Raw genomic sequence first — 21320 nt, forward strand, 5'->3', positions numbered from 1 at the left:
TGGCTGTGATTTTCAGAGATACTGAAAAACCAAAGCAACTGGATGGATATATTTGCTGTAGCTATAGGAATTCCTAAGGAAAACATCACTACCCCACCCTGCATATAACAGTGTGGTCTTGGACTTGGGAGTGTTTTCATCCTTACAGTGAGCTCATTATGCTCTATACCTGTGCAGCACCAACCACCATCTGGTTATTCACACATGGTGCATACAGCATTTCAGGGCACATCTGTTATTTGGAAGCCAGGATGCACATGTTATCATTGTAGCTATTCTATGCATAAGTTTCCTGCGTGGACACATTAATTTTGCAGAATGTCTTCTTTCTGCTTAAAGCAAACTCCTTCCACAGTAAGTTGCCTTAACAGCCCCAAACCATTACTTTTATTTTTGTACCGTAGTTTGTTCCTAGTTACCTGCCTTGTCTAAACAAGTTATTAGAAATCCACAGCCCCTAACTTTCCTAGTCAAAATATAAACCAACTGTAATAGCTTTTATAAAAGCAGAAAATTACCTCTCTAAATCCCTTTCTCGTTCTGACTGGAGTGACCAAACTGCATTCCCATGGAATGAACACGTGTTGCCTCAAAAAAATCAAGTCTTATTTGTTCCCAGTCTTTGGGATTTAAAGAACTCAGACAAAAAGCAAGTGAGTTAACCAATGCATTCCCCTTTTACTTTCTCCAGCTATTAGACCAGGTATTAATTGGTTGATTTATCAATAAGAACAGGTTATATAAAAATGAATGCTAAACCTCCAACGTAAAAAGTAACACTTGTTACTTAAGTGTCAGCTTTGTACTAAGCTATAAATGCCCCACCACATGCATTAGCATGGAACAGTGGGGACATCGTGTGGCCACTTACTTTATTTACAGTTAAATGTTCCCATTACTATTTTTAATCGATTTTTCAACCAGCTCTGAGAATTAGATGCAAAGTCGCTTAATAATGTAAGAAAGCCTGATGGCAATTGTATTTTCTTAGCCAACTTCCCATCTACCACCCCACGTAATTGCTTATTAGTGGTTGCTGTGCTCTACTTCTGCAGTCAATGCTTTCAGTTTTCTTTCTCATTCTGGGCTATATGCTTCCAAGTCAATCAAAAAAAAAACAACCAAGAACGATAATAATGGGGGAAAAAAGAGAACATTCAGGGAGCTTGAGGTAGGCTACATGGCAAGCCATGCATAAAAGTGAAAAACAACATTCTAATTTCATTTACTTAGATTTATAGCAGTGTTCATAATAGGCATGTCGTTCCCAGATACTGGCGTTCTACCAATGGGAAAAATACTATCAGGTGAAATATGGATGAAATGCATATGTAAAGCAGCTGTCAATGGAGTAAGCTAAGCAGCTACAAGAAGTGAAAAGCCAGGAACACTTGTGCATCTGAGCAGTACTCCTTTCATCCCTTCCCTTCAAGGGAGAAACAATTTCAGGATAGATGTGTGTGCAGAATAGGAGGATGAGTGCTCTTCATGGACAATTCACAGATGAAACCCCCCTCTCTTCTCATGCTCTCAGCTACACAGTTTGAGGAAAGGGTCCCCCACCAGCCCACGGGACAGCCATGGCTCTGTAAGCCAAGACCACCTCAACTTACTCACTCCTGATCATGTTGACTCAATCACTTTTTAAACAAAAAAAAGAAAACCTATTTAATTCTGAGGGCAATCATTTTTTGTGGTTTATATATATTCTCACCACAGGAAAGAAAAATGCTTTAAGTTTACATCTTTGAGCCATTCACAAGCTCTAACTAAACTGCTTAAGGAAACTGAGACAGTGCCAAATCCCAGAGCACGTGCTCAGGTATTCCCACAAGGACCTCCACAGTTTGCCCACAGTTTGAGTCCATTCAGTGTGTCAGTCCTAACGGACAGCAGTACTTGCCTCAGGTGTGTCTAATCCACTCAGGAGGTGTGTTGCTGAGCAGATCTTCCTTAAACAACAGCGAACGTTCTGTTCTTCCAGGCAAGATGTTCAAGTTTTCCAGCAGGGACAGACCTTTTATTTGCCAGTCAGAGGCAGCATCAGCTCAAGAAATAGGCTGCTGCAGAAACTGCACTCCACATCTCAAACAGTCAACTGGCACTACAGATCAGAACTCACCCAAGCACACCAAGGCAACAGAGCATTTCTCAGCTCCAAATAGCATTGCCCACTAAATTGAACCTTAAAATAATCACCAAAGCAGCCTAGGTTATTCTCCATGTTGAACACTTTGCCCAAACTCTGCTCAGACTGCACGGGTAAAAGATGTACAGAAGTTGCAAGGAAGGCAAAAAAATCTTTTTGCTACTATCTGTGACAAGTGGAGCTCACAGTGACACAAAATGATCAACGCAGCCTACATCTGCTCCCACAAAACACATCTCTCATCTTCCCTCACACTTGTCATCTACAGCAGTGTTAGCAACTACTTAGTGATTCACACTGAGAGCGTTTTTCCTGCATGCTCTTATTAAAGATTTTTGTCATCTAAATATTCGCATATAAAACACTTTAAATGAAGATTTACCTATGAGTTCAACCTGAATTTGCTTAAATCCACTAGAAAGTCGGCTTAGATCCATCTGCTCCAGGCTGAAGAGCCTGGGTAACATTGCTGTATAACACTACAAAAAATACCATTTTATAGCTGTTCTACCAAATCCCTTCCTACAGAGAAAAGCATACTGTTTTGTCAGAGCTATTACTTGTGATACAGTTGGCTGTGAAAAAGAATTTATGGAAATGGGAGGGCTGGTCCAAGCAGCCAGAAGTACCACACTTCAGCACCAGGAAGGATTTCACACCATAAAAGAGGCAGGAGGGACAGCCCAGGAGCACTCTGCCTTATTCCCAAACCTGTGTGCCACACGTGGGGGATCACTGCACCAATGTCCTCACATACCACACACAGAAGACCTCCCAGTTTCCCCCCAGTATGCACAAGCAAGTAGACCCATGAATATGATGATTACAGACACTCACCCCAATGGAGGCTGTGCATCTCCCCAACATGGCACAAGAAAACAATCACCTGTGCTAAATAACAGTTAGCTAATGAACTACTAAAAATCACAGGTTGTGCTTCAGTCTGCAAAGGCTTCTGTTGAAGAAAGATGTTGAGCAGCCAGTGAAGCTCCACGTAGACAAGACAGCCTAACAAATAGCTCTGAAAGGATCATGCAAAGCCTGCTATCATGCTTGTATAGGCTGTTCACAACAAGGGACAAAGAATTGGCACCCTGGAGAGCCAAGCAGGAGGTCATATCCTTCCCAGAAGAGTCTGTGATTTTTGGAATAAAGTAATCTGATGCACAGATGGATGAGATGATAAACAGTTTTTGGAGAGGAAAATGATAACACTGGATTCTGAAACTAAGCACAGCAGGTAGCAAGCTTCCGGACGGGCGCTGAAAAGACTCATGTGATTTCCTGAAAACTGATAAGTTTAATTCCTCAGATGTGGAATTTTTACCTGTTAACCGTTACCATTACTAGGGAGCTACACCAGATCTCACAGACACAATGCTAGCAAGAGCCCCCTCTGCAGCTCCACATGGCACAAGAAATAAGTGGCCCTTCTATTACCAAGACACATGCTCAGGACTATCCAGGCAATGTGCTACTATAAATCTACCGGAAAGCATTTCACACAGCCACAAAAGAAACCTGCACTCACCGATGTGCCATTGTAGCTGACATTACTGTCCAATTACTTAGGCTTAGCACTGTCAAAAAGAACAGGCTCATTTCCTGAGATTCATCACACTCATACTTCAATAAGTGAAATAAATTTTTCAGGGAGACGTGGATTACAATGGATCAAATGATAATCACAATTACAGGCGATTAGAAACTAATCTCTTTTCTAATGCTGAGCGCGGTTCCCTTCAAGTCAAACATGAGAGAAAACACTCATAGGACAGCTTGCCCTGTTGTTCCCAGGTTAAATACTGAGAACAGCAGGCTTTAAGCCTTTTCTTTTTTTTTCTCAGACTACATTTACTAAAGCAAAGCTTTAGAACCACAACAGTAATAATTAATAAAAATAGAACGTACCAGGCAGGAGTCGCTGCAAACATTTCTGTGAGCCATAAAAAACTGCCCTGCAAAAGATGAAAAATAAATAATAAAAAAATAATAGTGAACACATATGGATCATCTGGAGAGGTGACTCTGAAGAGCAACGGAACTTCAGTGTGTTTGGCGTATCTGACTAACAGCATCCGCAGCGCTGCCTTCTATGTGGGGATACTTCCAAACCAGAGAAGCCAACACCAACGAAGCCAGTCCACGTGTTCGGCAGCCTCTGGCGATGAGAGACGCACGCCGGTGCAAACTCGACGCAACCAAAGCTTCGACTGCTTCCCTTCCCCTCACGTAACTCCGCAGCCCTGGCAGTGCCGAGGCAGCGGGCCGCGCGCTGCACACCCGTCACCCCGCCTCCCTCCTGCCGCCGACGGCCCGGCCCGGCGCGGCCAAACAAACCGTCCGAATCGACGGCGGCGAGCTTAAGCAATCGAGAGGCAACGAGAGCGGCTCCACGGGCCGGGCTGTGCGGACACCTGCAGAAGGGTGCGGGCGTGAGCGGGCGGCAGCTGCCCCGCATGGGGCGGCCCCGCGGCGAGCTTCTCTGCGGGAAGCGGCGCGCGCGGAGGGCCCTCTCGGCGCCGCGGCCCCTCCGGCACCGCTCCTACAGCTGCGCGAAACGCCTTTCTTCGCCGAGCGCACCGCCGCGCCCCCGCGACGGCCGCCGTCCCCCAGCCCCGCTCCCGGCCGCCCGCCGCCGGCCCGACCCCGCTCACCTCCGCCCGTCGGGCGCGCCGACGCCGGGTCCCGTAGAGGAGCGGCCCCGGGGAGCCGCCCGCCCCGTGTGGGGAGCGCGAGCGGCGACCGTTGGGGCGCGCGGCGGGAGCGGGAAGGAGCGCGCGAGGGAAGGGGCGCGCGCGGGGCTGCGCGGGCGGCGGCAGCGCGGAGGGAGCAAAGCGCCACGCGCGGCGCCAGGGGGCGGCCGAGGCCGGGGCCGGGCCTCTCGCCCCGACGGCCGGGCCGCGCAACGGCGCCGGGACCGCCGCTGCCGAGCGGGGCACGGCGGGGGGGCCGTCAGCCACCGGCACGTGCAGGCGGGCGTCCTAGGGGAGCCGCATCGAGGCGATGCTGTACCCTGGGACCGCCCCGTCGGTGCTCGCCGGCAACGTGACGATAGGGTAGAGTAGGGTAAGGTAGGACAGGGTAGGGCAGGACAGAGTTCCGGACTCCGACGGGGCGGCCGGATCAGCCCCCGCGTCTCTCCCGTCTCGCGCCCCGCCGGGCCCCGGAGATGCGGCGCGCGCGGGCGCCCCATTGGCCGTTGCTAGGTGACGTGCGCCGCGCCCACGTGACCGGAGTTAAATGCCGCCCCGGCGGCGCGCGGCGCCGCACAGCCCGTCCCGCTGGCGGCGGCGGGAGCGCGGTGCCCGCCCGGCCCGGTGGCGCAGCGCGGGGGGTGGCAGGATGGCGCCGCGGCCCTGAGCGCCGCGCCCGGCGGGGACTGCGCTAGGCGGGGTGCCCCGGGCGGGCGGGGGCCGCGGGATGACTGGCGTCCTGCCGAGCCCGACGCCGGACATGCACGCCAGCCAGCTCTCGGCCGGCGGCTATCAGCAGCAGGGCCTGCACAAGCCGCAGGAGTCCCCCACGCTGCCCGTCTCCACCGCCACCGACAGCAGCTACTACGCCAACCGGCAGCCCTACGGCCAGCCGGTGCCCTGCCCCTACGCGCCCGGCGCCGCCCCCTTCCCCGTCAAGCCGGGCTACGACCCGGGCTACGCGACCGCGTACGGCTCCTACGGGCCCTACGGCGCCGGGGCCTCGCCGGCCGCCAACGACTCCGGTACGTCGCGGCCCAGGGCCTGGGGAAGCGGGGCGGCCGTCGGGGCGGGCGGGGCGCGGAAGCGGGAGGGGGATCGGCTCCTCACGGCGCCGCTTTCGCCGAGCAGAGAAGGAGGAGTGCGAGCCCGAGGTGCGGATCGTCAACGGGAAGCCCAAGAAAGTCCGCAAGCCGCGCACCATCTACTCCAGCTTCCAGCTGGCGGCCCTGCAGCGCCGCTTCCAGAAGACGCAGTACCTGGCGCTGCCCGAGCGCGCCGAGCTGGCCGCCTCCCTCGGCCTCACCCAGACCCAGGTAGGGTTCGCCCGGCGCCGCTCGGCCCGACGGGGCGGCCGCGGGGCGCTGACGCCGCTCTCCCGCAGGTGAAGATCTGGTTCCAGAACCGCCGCTCCAAGTTCAAGAAGATGTGGAAGAGCGGCGAGCTGCCCGCCGAGCCGCCCCCGCGCCGCAGCGCCTCGCCGCCGCCCCCTGCCTCGCCGCCTACGTGGGACTTCGCCCCGCACTCGCGCGCGGGGGGCGGCCCCCCCAGCCCCGGCCCCGCCGCGGCCTTCCTCGGCAGCTACGCGTGGTACCCGCCCGGCCCCGCGCCGCCCGCCGCCCCCCTCCCTCAGCACCACCACGGCGGCGGCGGCGGCATCTTCTAGGGGACCGCGGGTCATTCCCCTTTTTATTTTTTTAAAGTCGATAGGTGCCTTTGCGGAAGACCTCATTCTGATGTTGGGGACTGAACAAAAAAAAAAAAAAGCAAAAATAAAACGCTTAAACAAACAAAAAAAAAGATAAATAATTTTTATATGTAGGTTTAAAGCCAGAGCGTCCTGCCGTCCCGTCTCCTCCCGCGGCCGTGCACGGGAGTCCCTCTCCGGTGCCCCCGGGCGGGATCAGGCCCCGACGGAGCCCCCTCGGCACGCGGCTGCCAGCGCGGCGCTGAGAGCCGTGACACGAAATAAACAAAGGGTATTTTGGTTATTTATTATGGAATACTTCAGCGCTCTTTCGTCTTTCTTTTACAGCAAGCAGAGATTATTTAAATAAATTATTATTTCCACGGTGCCGGCGCTCCGTTTCTTTGGGGACGGGGGTGGTCGGGGGCGTCGGTCCGGGCCCGATGCTGACCTGGGGCGGAGCAGCCCCCCCTCGACATCCCATCGCCGTCACACGAGCGGGCTCGGAGTGCACCGTCCCGTACCCCGTTCCCGCCCGCGCAGCGCTCTCCTCCCGTAGACCCGCGGGGCGGCTCTGAGTCGTTCCTCGCGGCTCCGGCGGCGCGAAGCCCCGCCGCCCGCCGGGCGCACACCGCGCTCGAAGCGTCCCCGGCCGTGCGGTGCACCGCTGGGAGCCTCGGGGAGGGCCTTTAGGGGTGTGGGCGCAGAGGGGCGGAGGAACAGGAGAAAGGAGGGGGAGAGGGACGGCTGCGAGGGGGGGGAGAGCGGGAGAAACAAAGGGGGCCGCTGCCCGGGGACGCTCCCGCGGAGACGCGGGTGGCAGCGCGCAGGGAGGGAAGCGGCGGGGAGCCGGGCGGAGGGACCCCCCGGGACACGGACCCGTGTGGCGGGGAGCACCCCGGTGACGGGCGATGTCACAGCGCGCGGTGGGAGGGCGGCGTGTCCCGTTCTCGGCGGCCCGCTCCGCCCGGGGCGGGGGCCGCCCGTCGGGGACCGGGAGCCGCGCAGCGCTCCGCGAGTGCGGGGCATCCCGCGTTCCTCCCTCCGTCCTCTGCGCGTCCCTTCTCCCTCTCCGCGCTCCACCGCTTCGCCCTTTATCGAGCAGCCCCCCGAGCAACCCCGGTAGCCGGCTCGGGCCCGCACCGGCCGGCGGTGCTCCTCGCACCCGCGTCCTCCGGCCCGAGGGCACGGGGCGGGCTCCGTCGAGAAGCGGGGCCGCCGAGAACGGGACGAAGCGCCCCGTGCGGTCCCGCCCCGCCGCCCATGGAAGGTCCGTGGGGCTCTTCCCGGCACCGCCCCCCCACCGCCTTCCACCCCCTCCCGTCGGTCCCCGTCGAGGGGCTGCGGGTGTCGGCGGCGCTCGGCGGGTGGGCGCCGCACTCGTGTGCCCCGGTGAAGAGCAGAGCCCGAGAAATTCAATTAGAGCGGCTCTGGCGAAAGGAGTTATTTGAGGCATGAATGTCTCCCCTAAAGCCGCAGCAATCATGTGGCATTAGGCACTTCCGGAATCCTATAGCCAACTTGAAAAATCCCAGACCCCTTTTTTCCCTAATTTTTGCTCTGATCTGTAATTTTATCCACATTTGCACCAGTTTGAGCATTCTGGCTCTCCCATCTGAAAGCCTGCAATTACTATATAATTCTTCGCAATTTCACATGTCCTAATATGGACTGTAATTTTTGCGCAAGACAATTTCCTGCTATTTCAAGCATCAACATTGTCAAAGTTGTATGTACATAATAAATGGGAATATCAATGCATAGTTTTTAGCATAACATCTTGACTCCTCGATAATTATATCCGTTCGGAGCCTACGCAGAATTAGCCTGAATTGCATGGTAACTGCCGCTGCTTTAAAATTTTTAAAAATTACTCATAATTTTCCCAAAGATTACCAAGATCTCGAGTGCACAATGTCATCAGCGTAATGAAGAGTAAACATTTATGCTAATAATCTGCAATTTTTTTCATCAGCTATAAAGACAGAGGCTATATAGCAGAAAATTTCAGTCATATTCTGCGAGAGCGGAGCCGCGAAAAGGCTCCGCGCCCGGAGCGCGTTCCGCTCCGCGGACCTCAGCCCACGCCGCGCTCCCAGGACGCGATCCCCGCGCTCGGACGCTCCTTTCCCCCCTTCTCTCCCTCCGCAGCCCTACCTCCCGCCTCTCCCCTCCGCACCCCGCAGCCCGACCCGCGCTCAGCGCCCGTCGCTGCCGCGGAGCGCCGCGCCCGGAGCCCGGAGAGCCGCCGCCGCCGCCCCGGGGCCAGGTGAGTGCGCGCCGCGAGGCGCGGGGACACCGCCGCGGAGGGGCCGGGGCCGAGCGGGGGTCCGACGCGGGTTCGGGGCCGCGATCCCCGCCGCGCTCGGGGGATGCGGGGCCGCGGAGCGCCCGGGCGGTGCCGCGGGGGGACGGGGGGGGAGGAGGGTGGCGGACGCCGAGCTGTTCCCCTCGGGAGTCGAGGGGAGAGCGTGGGGCCGCTTTCCCCCCCGTTCGGCGGAGGGGTGCGGGGCTCGGACTCTCCGACTGTTTGCGGTTTCAGGGCCGCTCTGCGCTTTGCCGTCGGATTGACACCGCAGGCACTCGCGGGGCTTCGCGGGGACGCTCCGAGGGGATTTTTTTTTATTATTATTATTTTTTCTTGTCGGGTGGAAGATGTAAAAGAGGTATCCGTTGTTTGGCAGTGCCGCTCAGTCCGTCTTCATTACTTCAACATTGTGCATTTGCTAATTTGGAAGCCCCTTCCCATTGACAGCGCTGCTCCATACACCTGCAAGCAATTTGCAGCGCCGAATTGCGGGATGGCGGCTCGCACCTACCGCTTTTTTTTTTTTTTTTTCCTTCGCTTTTCTCAATGCGCAGCAAATTTGGCTTTCAGTGCGTTATCTCTTTTGTTAATGCAAAAAGATTCCCTGGGCGAAAAAATTGCTCATAATTACCAGAGAGATGGGGAAACTGCATTAGAATAAATAAACCTGAAATTACTGTAATTATGTTGTGTTTGATGGGCTCGGCTTGTAATCAAGAAGAGAATACAGTGAAATGATGCTGACCCTCTTGGGTTTGCAGCTGTACGCGCACTTTGGGGTCTTTTTTCGCAGAAAAGAGTCATTTTGATCATCATTAAGCTGTGTGTAACCTATTTCCGAAGTGTTTGAAAATGAGGGGAGCTTTTTTTTTTTTTTTTTTTTTTTTTTTTCCCCGACGAGGGAAAAAATACATCTCCAAATAGATCCCCAAATTACGCTTCGCCACTCGCAGCCCCATCCTCGGGGCTGTGCGCGCGGGGCGACGGCTGTTAAAGGGACAATGCTGGAAATCGGGGCTTAATCATTGTAATGAGGTATTGTCTCAATAGAAGCACCTTCGGATTATTCCGAGTTTAATTAATATCCTCATTACGAATATCTCCGAATCAGATATGTGACGAACCCCTCGTCAGCGACGAGGCAGAATTAATGAGGCCCGGCTTGAGAGTCGCGTCTCTCAGCGAACAGTGAGAAAAGACTCCCTGCTCGGGACCGCCTCGCTGAGGCAGAGCTCCCCATTTCTGTGCTCGTGCCGTAAGCTCGGCGTTGGGCCGTCAGCCGGCGGACAACCAGCGCCGTCCCGGCCCCGCTCAGAGCGCTCCGCGGGGACCTGCGCGGGTCCGCGGGCACTGCGCGGCCGCGAGCTTCGGCCGCAACTCCCGGTCCCGGTGCGCGGAGCTCCGGGGACGGGTTCTCCGGGCCGGGCCGCGCCGGGCCGCGCCGTGTGTACGCTCTGTGAGTGGGCACGAGGCCCGGAGCTGCCCGTGGGGCGCTGTGCGGGTACCCGTCGGGCCCACGTTGCGCGCACGGAGCCCTTTCGGGCCGCCCAGCGAGACATGGACGACGCGGAACTCTTTTTCCAAACCATAATTTTACTGTCTCAAAGAAACTTTATAACTTATGTACAAAGGTTTGTGTGTTTTTTTTTTGTTGTTTTGTTTTTGTTTTCTTTTCCTTCCCCAAATACAAAGCAATAAGTTAACATTCTCAATATAAAACTAAACTTTGACATATAGACACGAAACACAGCTGAGCTCAGGTATCACATCTTCCGAGGGTCACAAGAAAATGGCAAATCTCCGTACACAAAGCGTCATGTCGTACAGCCACACGAAACGGAAATCAGAATTAAAAAAAAGAAAAAAAAAGAAGAAAAAAGAAGAAGAAAAAAAAAAAGCTAAATTTGTGCAACATGTTTACAGAACAATAAAGATTAAGAATCAAATATGTACAGCGGGAGCTCCCGCGCTCCGGGACGGGCCCCGCACTGCAGAGCGAGGGGTGCGCGGTCCCCCCGCCGCTTCCGTGCCGCGTCCGCAGAGCGCTCCGCAGAGCCGCTCCGGGGCGGGGGACGGCGCGCGGCCGTCCTTTGTTCGGCGCGGGACGGTGCGCGGCGTTGGGGCCGGGGATCTCCGCAGCAGCGAAGTAGAAAAGCGATGGGAAAAGTTACAAAGCGCGTCCTTCCGTGCGGCGTTTCGGTTTTTTTTTTTTTTTTGTTTGTTTGTTTGTTTTTGTTGTTTTGATTTTTTTCTTTTTTTTTTTTTTTGCTTGTCTTTTGGACGGGGAAACGGCACCGAGCGCTTTTGCCGGAGCCTCGCGCTCCGCGCCCGGCCGCGCCCGGAGCTCCTCAGCGGTAATTCGATCAATAAATAAAATCCCTTTCTTCCCCTTAGACAACAACAAAAAATATACAGATGGACGGGGAAAGAGACAGGAAACGCAGAGGGGAACACGCTCGGGACGCGGTACGGCCGCTGCCCCGCACCGCCGGGCCGCATCCGTGACCCAGATCCCACACAACACAGACAGAGGGGCGGCCCTGATTGTCCCCCGGCCGCGCTCCGTCAGCTGCCGCCGGCGGGGACGCGTCGCGTCGCATCTGTGCCCGGAGCGAGAAGGCTCGGTCGGCTGCTGGCGCGCCTTTGTCCTCTTCTCCTTCCTCCTCCTCTCCGTTTTGTTTTGTTTTTCCTTTTTTATTTTACTTTTTTTTCTTTTTTTTTTCCTTTCTTTCTTTCTTTTTTTTTTTCTTTTTCTTTTTTTTTTTTTTTTTGTCCGTGATAATTTGATTTTTTTTTTCGGGTCGCAGCAGGGAAAAACGTGCTCGGGCTCACATAAGCTGCGGCTGCTGCATAGCTTCTTGGTGGGCCGAGGGGTACCACGACGTGTAGCTGGGGATGTAGGTGCCGGCGCTGCCCGAGGACGCCTTCCCGGAGGCAGAGGAGGTGTTCCACACGGCGGGCACCGGGGGAGAGCCGCCGGACAGGGCCCGGCCGTTGCTCAGAGCGCCGCTCTCCAGGGCCGCCCCTCCCTGCTTCATCAGCTTCTTGAATTTGGAGCGCTTGTTCTGGAACCAGATCTTCACCTGCAACGGCAGCGCGGCACGGCTCAGCGCGGCCCGGCCGGGCCCTCACCCTCGTCTGCCCGCCCCGACGGCCCCCGCCCGCCCTCGCCCCGCGGTCCCCCCGCGGCCCGGCCGCCCCCGCGTCGTGTCCCTCTCCCTCCGACCTCGCCCCCCCCGCATCCCTCAGCCCGGCCGGGATCGGCCCCGCGGACGGGACGGGCGCGCAGCTTCGGTACGAGCGGCCCCGCCGGGCCGGAACGGGGCTGTGGGGAGCGGAGGGGCCGTACCTGAGTCTGGGTGAGTCCCAGAGAGGCCGCGAGCTCGGCTCTCTCGGGCAGGGCCAGGTACTGGGTTTGCTGGAACCTCCTGTTCAGAGCCTGCAGCTGCAAACTGGAATAAATAGTCCTGGGTTTGCGGATTTTTTTCCCTTTCCCATTAAAGCGAACTTCCCCTCCTTCTACCACAGTGCTTTTCTCCGATTCGGCCCCTACAACCACAAACGGTGCACAGTAAATAACATTGATAGCAGCGAGAGAACAGCAGTAACGGCGACGGCGACGGTAACAGCGCAGCGCTCACGGCGACGGGCGGCAGAGCGCCGCAGTGCCAACAAAGGCTCCGCGCGGCGGTGGCAGCCCCGGCTCCATCCCAGCAAAGTTTGCTATTTTTACCGGCTGCAGTCGAGGTTTAATTACCCTTAATTGCGCACATTGTTTATAGCGCTACGCAATAAATAATGACGGGGACCGCTCCGCGCGCAGCTGGGCTGGGTCCGCTCCGCTCGGCGCCCGCTCCCCGCGGCCCCGGCCCCGCCCGGCTCACACACAGCGCTCCGCGATGCCGCCTCGCTCCCCCCCCGGCGGATCTGCTTCGCTCCGCGCCCCCCGCCCCCGGCACCTACCTGTCTCCTCCAGCCGGGGCTGGGCCAGGCCGGAGCTGTTGGGGTAGGGCTGCACTGAACTGATGTAGGGGTTGCCGGAGTGGCTGCTCACCGAGTTCACATAGGGGTAGCCCAGCGGTCGGGAGAAGGACGAAGCTGTGCTGTACGCGCTGTCGGGCTGCGAGTGGCCCGCGGAGTGTAAACAGTGCATGGAATAGTGTCCGTGGGACATGGGAGAAGGAGACATTTGCTGGCCGGGCGGCCCGAACTCCATAAAGACGGCCTTCCCCGAGACGGGGCTGTTTAGACTCTCAGGCATGGTGGTCATGGTCATTTCTCGCCGCTGGGTCTGTGTGTGTGCTCTCTCTTCAGCGTGCCTTTTGGGGGTCTGTTGTGTTTCTCAGGACGGGAAAGAACCCAATTTAAGCGGAACAGGGTTTTCACTTTCCATTCATAAGAAAATGGAGTTTGTCTCTTTGAAAAGTCTGAGCGTGATGCCGCTCATCTACACAAACTCGCCTAAAAGCTTTGACTCATCCGAGCCGATGAATATTCATGAGCCGACGGAGCTGATTGGTTCCCCGTCTTGCATAATCGCTTTGGATTGGTCCGAGCCGCTCGGGGCTCGCCCGGACCCCGGTGAGCGCGGAGAGCCGCGCCGGCAGCGCCGCGCCTCCCGGCCGCACGCCCCGACGGCACCGCTGGACGGCCGAGAGCCGCCGCGGCCGGGACCGGGACCGGGAGGCATCGCCCCCGGCGCGGAGAGGAGCGCGGGGACGGCCCCGAGGCGCTCCGGAGCAGCTCCGGCCTCGGACAGAGCCGCGCACGCCGCGCGGTGTCCGCTCCCCGCCGGGGTCCCGCCCGCCCTCGGGCCGCGCCCGCCCGGGCACCGCTCCTAACGCGGGGGAGAGGGTGGGGTGAGGGGGGGGGGAGATGGGAGCCCAGAGCGGGGGAACGCGGCTCGCCCCGCTCGTCCCGACGCGCGATTGAGCTGAGCACGCAAACTTCCGCGTGCGTGAGCAGGGAGCGAGGTGGGACTTGGGAGATCCTCCCCAGAAAGCCCGCGATGAATCCCAAATTACTTTGTTGGATAATTAGAAAGTGTCGGTAATTATTTCTTTCATAATTCAGCGGTGTGACTGTAACAGGAAAATGATCCCGCGAAAGTTCACACGTGCAGATGTATTCGTTACCGACTCATTTGATTAAATGCTAGTCTCAAGTGCTCGGCTCCCAGCTGAAGGCGGCCCCATTAGCATAACACTGATGTTTAATTTTCATACGCATAATTAGCCGTATATTGAACGCTAATAGCAACACGCGGCCTCCCGGCGCTGAGCACCGGGCTGTGAGCCGGCCCGGCTGAACCTCCCTGCGCACCGAGGCCGTCGGGGCGCGCAGCGAGCGGGGCCGGGTCAGACCCAGCCGGGCAGAGGGAGGCCCCGAGGAACGCTCCGTTCCCAGCGCACCCGGTAGCGCCGAGGCCGCGGAGCCCGGCGGCGGGGCCGGGTGGGAGCGGGGCCCGTGGCACAGCCCCGGCTCCGCTGGTGCTGGCTTCGCAGAGCTGACACTAACGTGCCCCAGTCTCGGCTCCGTTTTTTCTTTTTCTTTTTTTTTTTTTTTCCTTCCCCCATTAGTCACTCTGTCGGTTTTAATTGCCCATTTCCTAACCCCTCTTTTACTTCCTCCCCCCCTCTTTTTTTTTTTTTTTTTTTTGGTTTTGTTTTGTTTTGCATGCGATGCGTACGGTTCATTCCCACCACCTCGCTGAGGACCGGTGCCCAGGGGCAGCAGCGCGGCCCCACGCGGACCCCCCCGGCCATGTAAGTGACCACCCGGGCCGGGGCCGCGGCTCCGCGCTGCGGGGGAGGCGGGGTGGGAACGGACTGGGACGGGACAGACGTGACGGACGGAACGGTGCAGCGGCGGCCCCGGGGGAGGCGGGCACGGCGGCCCTCGCCTTCCCGGGCAGAGAGCAAGCGGCGGAACCTCCGTGCGACTGTGAAACGTGTTGGATGCATCGTTTATTTGTACAGGTTTTAAGGTCTTCCAATATAATATAAGAGGCAATCGAGCTGAAAGGCTGCCCTGTGGTATTGGGAACAGGCTGGGGGCTGGTCTTGCTTCTTAAAAAGATGCTGTTAGAAACGATTAGAGCTGACAGCTCGCTGTACTCTAGTGAAAACAAACGGTTCAGGTAACGGGAACCAGCGGCCGTCCCGCCCGGCCTGTCCCGGCCCGGCCTGCCCCAACAGCGACCCAGCAGCTTCGCCCGGGACACCCCCGCCGCACGGCCGCTCCGTCGGGCCGATTCCGAGGGGCACAGAGCAAACCCTCCCCCAGGGCCGAACCCCTCCGTCTCTGCGAGCGCTCCCGCGCGGAGTGCCCCGTTACGCACCGCGCGCGGCGCGGAGCTGCGGTTATCCGTCCCCGGAACAGCGCGCTCCGCGTCTCGCTTTTAAACCTTTCTTGTGCGGCATAGAGAGAAACGGGCCGGGGCAGGAAAGGGAGAGCTGCTGTAGAACTGAGGGGAAGGGGCCGCAGCCTGTGCTCCCCCCGCCACGCCCGCAAACTTTTCTTTCCGTCCCGGCAGAAGTTCCAGCCCCGTTCAGGGGCGCTGAGGGCAGAGCGGCCGCACTTTCCCTGCGAGGGGATCCTCGCGCTGATCCGCCGCGGACCCGCGCGTCCCGCACGGCAATCTGCCCCGCTCCCCCACGGCCGACCCTTCCCCCGGCGGGCTGAGGCTGAGCCGCTGCTGCCGCAAACCAAGAGGCTTTTATTCAACACTCACCGGGTACCGCGCAGAGCACCGTGCCCGGAGCGAGTCCCCGAGCCGCGTCCCGTGTCCGCTCAGTGCCCCCAGAACCACCCGGAGCTCAGCGCTGTCCCTGCGGGGTCGAGGAAGCCCAAAACACACCGAGCCCTCCACTCCCCGCTGCGTCCTTAGACTTCTCCCTGCACTTTAGAGAGGATTTCTGCTCCCTCCGAGGTAATGACGACGGTGTGCTCGAACTGCGCTGATCTGCAACGCACAGCGAGCGGTTAGCGGGGGGCAGCGCGGCCCCAGCACGCCCGTAAGACTCACCGGCTGCCAGCGGTCAGCTCCGCCGCTCGGAAAACAACAAAATCGGGCACCTTTTATTGTCCACCGAAATTGCGGTCCATTTGTCCTTCAGAATCTTAAATTCGGGAGAACCCTCCATTATTATTGGCTCTGGAATAAGAAAAAAACGCCCGAAGTGAGCGGCGCTGCTGCGGGCAGGGGGGGCCCGGCGGCAGCTCCCACCCGCGCTCCGCACCGCGCTGCCCCACCGGGGCCGGACCGGAGGGGGGGACGCAGCGCTGCGGTGCGGGGAAGGTGCGCTCCGCTTTCGTAACAGCAGGGAAACTTATTCGAGCTTTCATTAAGATCCCGTGGTAATAATCGGTAGTAATTCACCAAACGCGGACAGTTCAACATATCTGATTTTTTTGTTTGTTTGTTAAACAGACTTAAAACGTTCAGTTAAATCCGCAAAACAACGATTTTCTGATTCGGCTAATTGTCGCGTCGGGAGGAAGGGGCTTCCACCCCCGGCACCGGCACTCGCGTTGTGGGGTGGCTTTCACGAGCCCCGCGCGGCCGGCCCGGCCCGGCGCAGCTCTGGCGGCAGCGGGCAGCGGGGCACAGCCGCGCTCTGCTGTCTGCACACCGCCACAGCCGCACTGCCAAAACGACGCGTCAGGTCCGCCGCTTAATAAGATTTACGATCAGATTTTTCCTTCCCAAATTCACTCGGGAGCTGATCCCTCACTGCATTTTTCAGAATAACGTTTGAATCTCTTTCCCAGGGGCCAGTGTCGCCTCCGTCCCCGTTTCTGAAGGGACGCTTCTCTGCTCAAAGAAACGGCACAGAGCTGGGTTGCTGTGTGTGTGCTTTTTTAAAGACAAACATAGAATACATTTACTAACCTATTGTGAACGCCATTCCCTCCTCCATTAACAAATCACTGTCATTGGCTAGAAAAGAAAATAAAAACGCTTTTATAGTTGTTGTCTCGTTTCACCTTTTCTTTTTTTTTTCTTTCTTTCTTTCTTTTCTTTTCTTTTCTTTTTTTTTTTTTTTCTTTTTTTTTTTTTTTTTTTTGTTGGTAACAGCGCCTAGCACTCGGTTTCAGAACCCGTTCCAGCTCACAGGTGCCGCGCACGCTGGCCCCGACCCAAGACCCGATCCAAGCGCCCGTTCTCATTGTCCCTGCCGCCCACCCCACCACCCTACAGCTCCACCGGGGTTTTCCCACTCCCGCCGTCGTTTTTCTCCCCAGCCTCAGCCCCGACGACTCCTCGGATCCTGGGACATGTCTGGGAGGATCGCCCGCGGAGATTCCCCTGCAGGTTCGGGGCTGCCATCCCGGTCTCGATCGCACTTCTGCCGCCGGAGCCCTCTCAGCGGGAGGAGATGATGCTCCGGTTGGGGCCGCTTACCGTGGTGCCACACCTCGGGGTGCCCATGGAAGTAGGACCCGATGCCGTGGCCGACGAAGAAGGGGCACACCTGGAAGCCACCCCGCTGTGCCACAGAGCTGCAGGGCGAAGAGGACATCATTAACGAGCACGGCCCGACCCTGCCACACATCCGTACCGCCATCAGCAGCACCCAACGCAGGGCCGCTGCCAGTTCTGAAAGAAAGCAGCCATTGCGTAACCATCATTAGGTTTCAGAGTGAATGGGCCTGTTGGGGCAGAGCATGGAGCAGTGCAGCCCCTGCTGCCTGCAGTGCCCCGCTGTGTGCACCTGTGGCCTGTGCCAGTGTGGAGGGAAACACCAAGCTGTTCCCTTCTGAAATACTGCAAACATCCAGTGCCAAAATGCACTGCAACTCCAGAAAATCTGTTCATGTTGTAATGAACAATGTATTTCTACTGAACCCATCAGCACTGTCCCCAAAACAAATCATCATAATTGTGGCACTTCAGTTCTGCTGGGAAGATCTGTCCGGTCCTTCTCAGACTCTCAAAAAGAGCATCTTCCAGAGAGACAGATGTTCTGTCTGTGGAACAGAGCCTGGCCCCGGGCCTCTTCCCACCAGGATGGGATTTTGTGCAGAATGTTAGGAAAGCAAAATCCCATCCTGGTGCCCAAAGCTGGGGACCCAGAGGTCTGGGAGTACCCTGTGAAGCAGGCCAGGCTCTGCCAGCAGGCCATTCTACAGCACTGATCCAGGCAGCTCAGCCAGCCCCATCCCAAATGGAAATCTGGGACACCTGAGGTGGAGTGCAAGTGACAGAGGAGCTGCTCCTGAGTATCATCCCCACAGTGTGCCCAGAGCAAACAGGAGCACGGAAGCGGGACAGAAGGCAGTCTGTCTGAAAACATTTTGTCTACAAACCTAAAAGCTTCATTTGTTCATTTAAGATCACAGTGGGCCCTTCACACTTCAGGTTTGCTTGTAGTGACAGCTGAACAAATGTGTCCGCTGCCTCAGTACAGACAGCCATCACATTTCTATCTGGAGAAGACTGGAAATTTCATGTTTAGCTGTCCCCAAATTCCTAATTTCTGGCAAAGAAGGATACTAATATGGCTAGAAATTGGGCTTCAATTTGTGGCACTCAAGGTCCAGAGCTTGATGTTATATATAGTTGATGTGGAAAAAAAACCCATGACGGTTTATGTAACAAGAGGTCCCTGCAGTGAGGGAAATCCATGCCCCCCACCGTGCCAGCTAGCCTGGGTCATGGCTGGGGCTGGCTGTGACACCACTGAAAGCCGAAGAAGATCAGAGAGGAATCACAAAGTCAGATTACTCAGAAACATACACAAAATGAAATGGAAGGTCTCCGGTGACCCAGCCTACAGCAATGCAGATAATGGTTCCCAGACGGGGGAAGCAATTCCCTGAAGAGAGATGGGAGGCCTGACATGCACCACATGGTGAGCTGTCCCTTCTTCTTCACATGGCTTTCCGTGGGAGCGCAAATGGCCCCACCAGCTGCTTTGAGGCTGTGCCCCATGCCCAGCTGAGCAAGGGCACCTGGGGCACTGGTGTGACAGTGTTCCCTCCTCTTGCCCTGAAAGAAGTGGTTCTTGTGCATGGCAGTAGTGAATTCTGCCACTTCCTTGCCCAAGAGATCAAAAACATCAGTACTTAGGTGGTTGGGACCAAAACAGGGGATGCTGGAATCAAGACAGGAGATGTGGAGCTCACGAGCTGTGACACCCACATTGACAGGCGCCTGCACTCCCCTGCCTTCCCACTTGAACTTGTCTACAAGCTGACTTGGTGTTCTTTACCTAAAAATGCAGTGTGACCAATGAAGCTGACACAACATGCAGAAAATTTGAGGAGAAAATAAGCTGCAGGTATACAACTTGGTCACATTCAGTCTGGTTTTAACATTGTGCTTCAGAAGGGAGTATAGGGAATTTCAAAGCATTCCACAACTACTAGCTTCACTTCAGAGTACTGAGAAAACCCAGTGAGCTGTCACACCCACAAGGGCACTGTGAAACCCTGCTCCCATCACGAAGGTGGCTGCCAGCCCTGCTGCAGCTTGCTAGGGCCGTTCTGTCAGCGCGAGTGTGCTGCTCGCACAGGAAGTGCTGTGTGAACTGCTGGCCTCCGCCATCCCTCTGCCCACCAGCATCCAGGGCTGCAGGACCTGGCTAAAAACTTGGATAGGACAGAGCGGGGCATTCTGCCCATCTTTGCCATTTGTGGCTGATAGCAGCTCGGAGTTTTGGCCTGGCTGCCTCACTCAGGGTCTGCCAGCAGCGGCCTTTCTATCCAACTCTCCCTGGAGGGCAGCCCCAGAGGATTACAGGCTCTGCTCTGTGTAGACACACCTGGAGTGGCGCTGGCTGCAGATGGGACAGAAGGGCGAGAGAGAAGCGGGGCTGAGGGGAAGGAGAGCAGCAGCATGGGGCTGAGGCACGGGGCTGCCTCCACTCAGCTGGGGCAAGGCCCAGTCCTGCCGGTGCCCAGACAGCACAGATACGCTGCGTTGGCAGCACAAAAAAAACATAGGGATTCTTTACCACAACCTTTGTTAAAAATATCCATTGATAACATTCACCATTACGCATTTTATTCTTGGAGCCATGTAGCACACTTGGGCAGAGGTGAATTGGTCAGGATTAAAAGCATAATCATTTAATGAGCCCAGTACTTGATTTCATGTTTTGCTGCTGAGCAGTACAGCCCAGTGTCTGCAGTTGAGTACCTGCAGGGCTGCTCCTCTGCAGCAGGTGGCAAAGTGCCCACGCCAGGATGGAACAGCAGCAGTTGAGCTGGAAGGGGAAGGTCAGTGCGGGCAGCACATGGGCAAAGACCCTGTATGCTGCCATCGTGCTCCTGAGGGGACGGCAGAGCTGGGCATCAGCTCCTTCTCTACCAGATGGCATCTATCTAACCCCTGCCAGAGGAGGGATGAGTGTGGAGATGTGCTGCAGCCCAACAAATTGCAACAATGCAGCAACAGGCAGGGCTGCATTTCTGCGAGCTCTCTCTAGTGCTCTGCCCCTCTGAAAGGAGTTTTTGGGTGTATGGGACAAATCTCTCCCATTGAGAGGTTGAAAAGCAAGTTGGCAGGACTTCCTTATAGGGCTGGTCCTGAGCCTCCCACAGAGCCCCAGTGAGCATCCAGGAGTAAATAGGTGTCCCAGCTCCAGAGTGAACAACATCCACTCTCTCAGGACTGGAACTCCCATTCCGGGACCAGAAATTCCCAAACCTACGCTGCCTTTTCTTTCTACTGGATTCTGTTGCTTTTTCCTCAAGCTAGGTCTGGTCCGGTACAATAAGCCCTCACTAAGGAAACTAAGCAAACCAAACCCTGCTTTGAGCCTGGCCAACATCCCGCACTGCAACCTGGGCTGAGCATCATAGGGAACCCATTCCCAGCTATGGGCACTTCCCCCAGAGCCTGCAGCTCTCCCCGGAGCCAGAACTTTGGCACATGCAGCCTCACAGAGCAGCATGACCAACCCTACCCATTCATAGTAGCAGGCAGTGAGCCCACCTGGGAGACACCAGGAGATAACAGATCCATGGACGCTGCTTTTTTATTTTTCTTTCTTTCTTTCTTTCTTTCTTTGTTTTTTTTTTTCTTTCTTTCTTTCTTTAATTCTTGAAATCAGTATCAGCCTAAATTAAATTTGCATGTGGTAAAAAATATTTACTTTCAATAAAACCATATTAACTAATTTGAGAAAATAAATTTTGACTGAGAAAATATTACAGTATTTTTCACTTAAGTAGTAATCCTAGACTGAGGGAATACACAAGTTCAGGGATTCCCCATAATGACAATAAATGTTGAGGTATAATTAGTAATATTTTTGAAAGCCAACAATTGTTTCATGAAAGAAAGGTACATTTGAGTTTCAAACTGGAACACAAATTACTGTATTTTTCTTACAATAGTGTTGAACTTTTATTTGAGGTTCTCTGTTTCTGAAAGCAGACATGATGGATTGAAATAAAAGATAATTTATTGCAATGCTTACTTTCAAGTGCAGAGAGAAGCAGTGTAATTGTAATTTACTGTAGCTGTCA

At 56.1% G+C, this 21320-nt stretch overlaps 3 protein-coding genes across 3 annotated transcripts in view; 1 reads left to right on the forward strand and 2 right to left on the reverse strand.

Moving 5' to 3' along the window:
- The first annotated feature begins 5368 nt into the window (after nucleotides 1-5368).
- Nucleotides 5369-6840, forward strand: DLX2 (distal-less homeobox 2). Its single transcript, XM_085227602.1, has 3 exons — nucleotides 5369-5870; nucleotides 5977-6161; nucleotides 6230-6840. Exons 1-3 carry the CDS (start codon nucleotides 5573-5575, stop codon nucleotides 6509-6511), a joined length of 765 nt encoding a protein of 254 aa, XP_085083728.1. The 5' UTR covers nucleotides 5369-5572; the 3' UTR covers nucleotides 6512-6840.
- Nucleotides 6841-10408: 3568 nt separating this feature from the next.
- DLX1 (distal-less homeobox 1) lies at nucleotides 10409-13593 on the reverse strand. Its single transcript, XM_085228410.1, has 3 exons — nucleotides 12804-13593; nucleotides 12190-12389; nucleotides 10409-11923 (listed from the first exon to the last, which is right to left on the reverse strand). The coding sequence occupies exons 1-3, from the start codon at nucleotides 13114-13116 to the stop codon at nucleotides 11669-11671; spliced, it is 768 nt and encodes a 255-aa protein (XP_085084536.1). The 5' UTR covers nucleotides 13117-13593; the 3' UTR covers nucleotides 10409-11668.
- Nucleotides 13594-15538: 1945 nt separating this feature from the next.
- Nucleotides 15539-21320, reverse strand: part of METAP1D (methionyl aminopeptidase type 1D, mitochondrial) — a 42937-nt gene continuing 37155 nt past the window's right edge. The window contains exons 7-10 of the mRNA XM_085228408.1: nucleotides 17248-17345; nucleotides 16735-16782; nucleotides 15918-15996; nucleotides 15539-15804 (exon numbers count right to left, since the gene is read on the reverse strand). Of these exons, the coding sequence (XP_085084534.1) occupies nucleotides 15726-15804; nucleotides 15918-15996; nucleotides 16735-16782; nucleotides 17248-17345 (304 nt within the window). The 3' untranslated portion in view covers nucleotides 15539-15725. The remainder of the gene's footprint in view (nucleotides 15805-15917; nucleotides 15997-16734; nucleotides 16783-17247; nucleotides 17346-21320) is intronic.

The sequence above is a fragment of the Meleagris gallopavo genome, chromosome 7, assembly GCF_905368555.1.
Source record: "Meleagris gallopavo chromosome 7, MGAL_WU_HG_1.1, whole genome shotgun sequence".
In the NCBI taxonomy this organism is placed as follows: Eukaryota; Metazoa; Chordata; class Aves; order Galliformes; family Phasianidae; genus Meleagris; species Meleagris gallopavo.

What these genes read in the sequence shown, in the direction of transcription:
- DLX2 (XM_085227602.1), top strand. Translation starts at nt 5,573, where the DNA reads ATGACTGGCGTCCTGCCGAGCCCGACGCCGGACATGCACGCCAGCCAG. An exon ending in GCCGGCCGCCAACGACTCCG is followed by an intron (nt 5,871 to 5,976) that starts GTACGTCGCGGC and finishes TTCGCCGAGCAG; the next exon opens with AGAAGGAGGAGTGCGAGCCC. An exon ending in TCGGCCTCACCCAGACCCAG is followed by an intron (nt 6,162 to 6,229) that starts GTAGGGTTCGCC and finishes GCTCTCCCGCAG; the next exon opens with GTGAAGATCTGGTTCCAGAA.
- DLX1 (XM_085228410.1), bottom strand. Translation starts at nt 13,116, where the DNA reads ATGACCATGACCACCATGCCTGAGAGTCTAAACAGCCCCGTCTCGGGG. An exon ending in GCCCCGGCTGGAGGAGACAG is followed by an intron (nt 12,390 to 12,803) that starts GTAGGTGCCGGG and finishes TTGTGGTTGTAG; the next exon opens with GGGCCGAATCGGAGAAAAGC. An exon ending in TGGGACTCACCCAGACTCAG is followed by an intron (nt 11,924 to 12,189) that starts GTACGGCCCCTC and finishes CTGCCGTTGCAG; the next exon opens with GTGAAGATCTGGTTCCAGAA.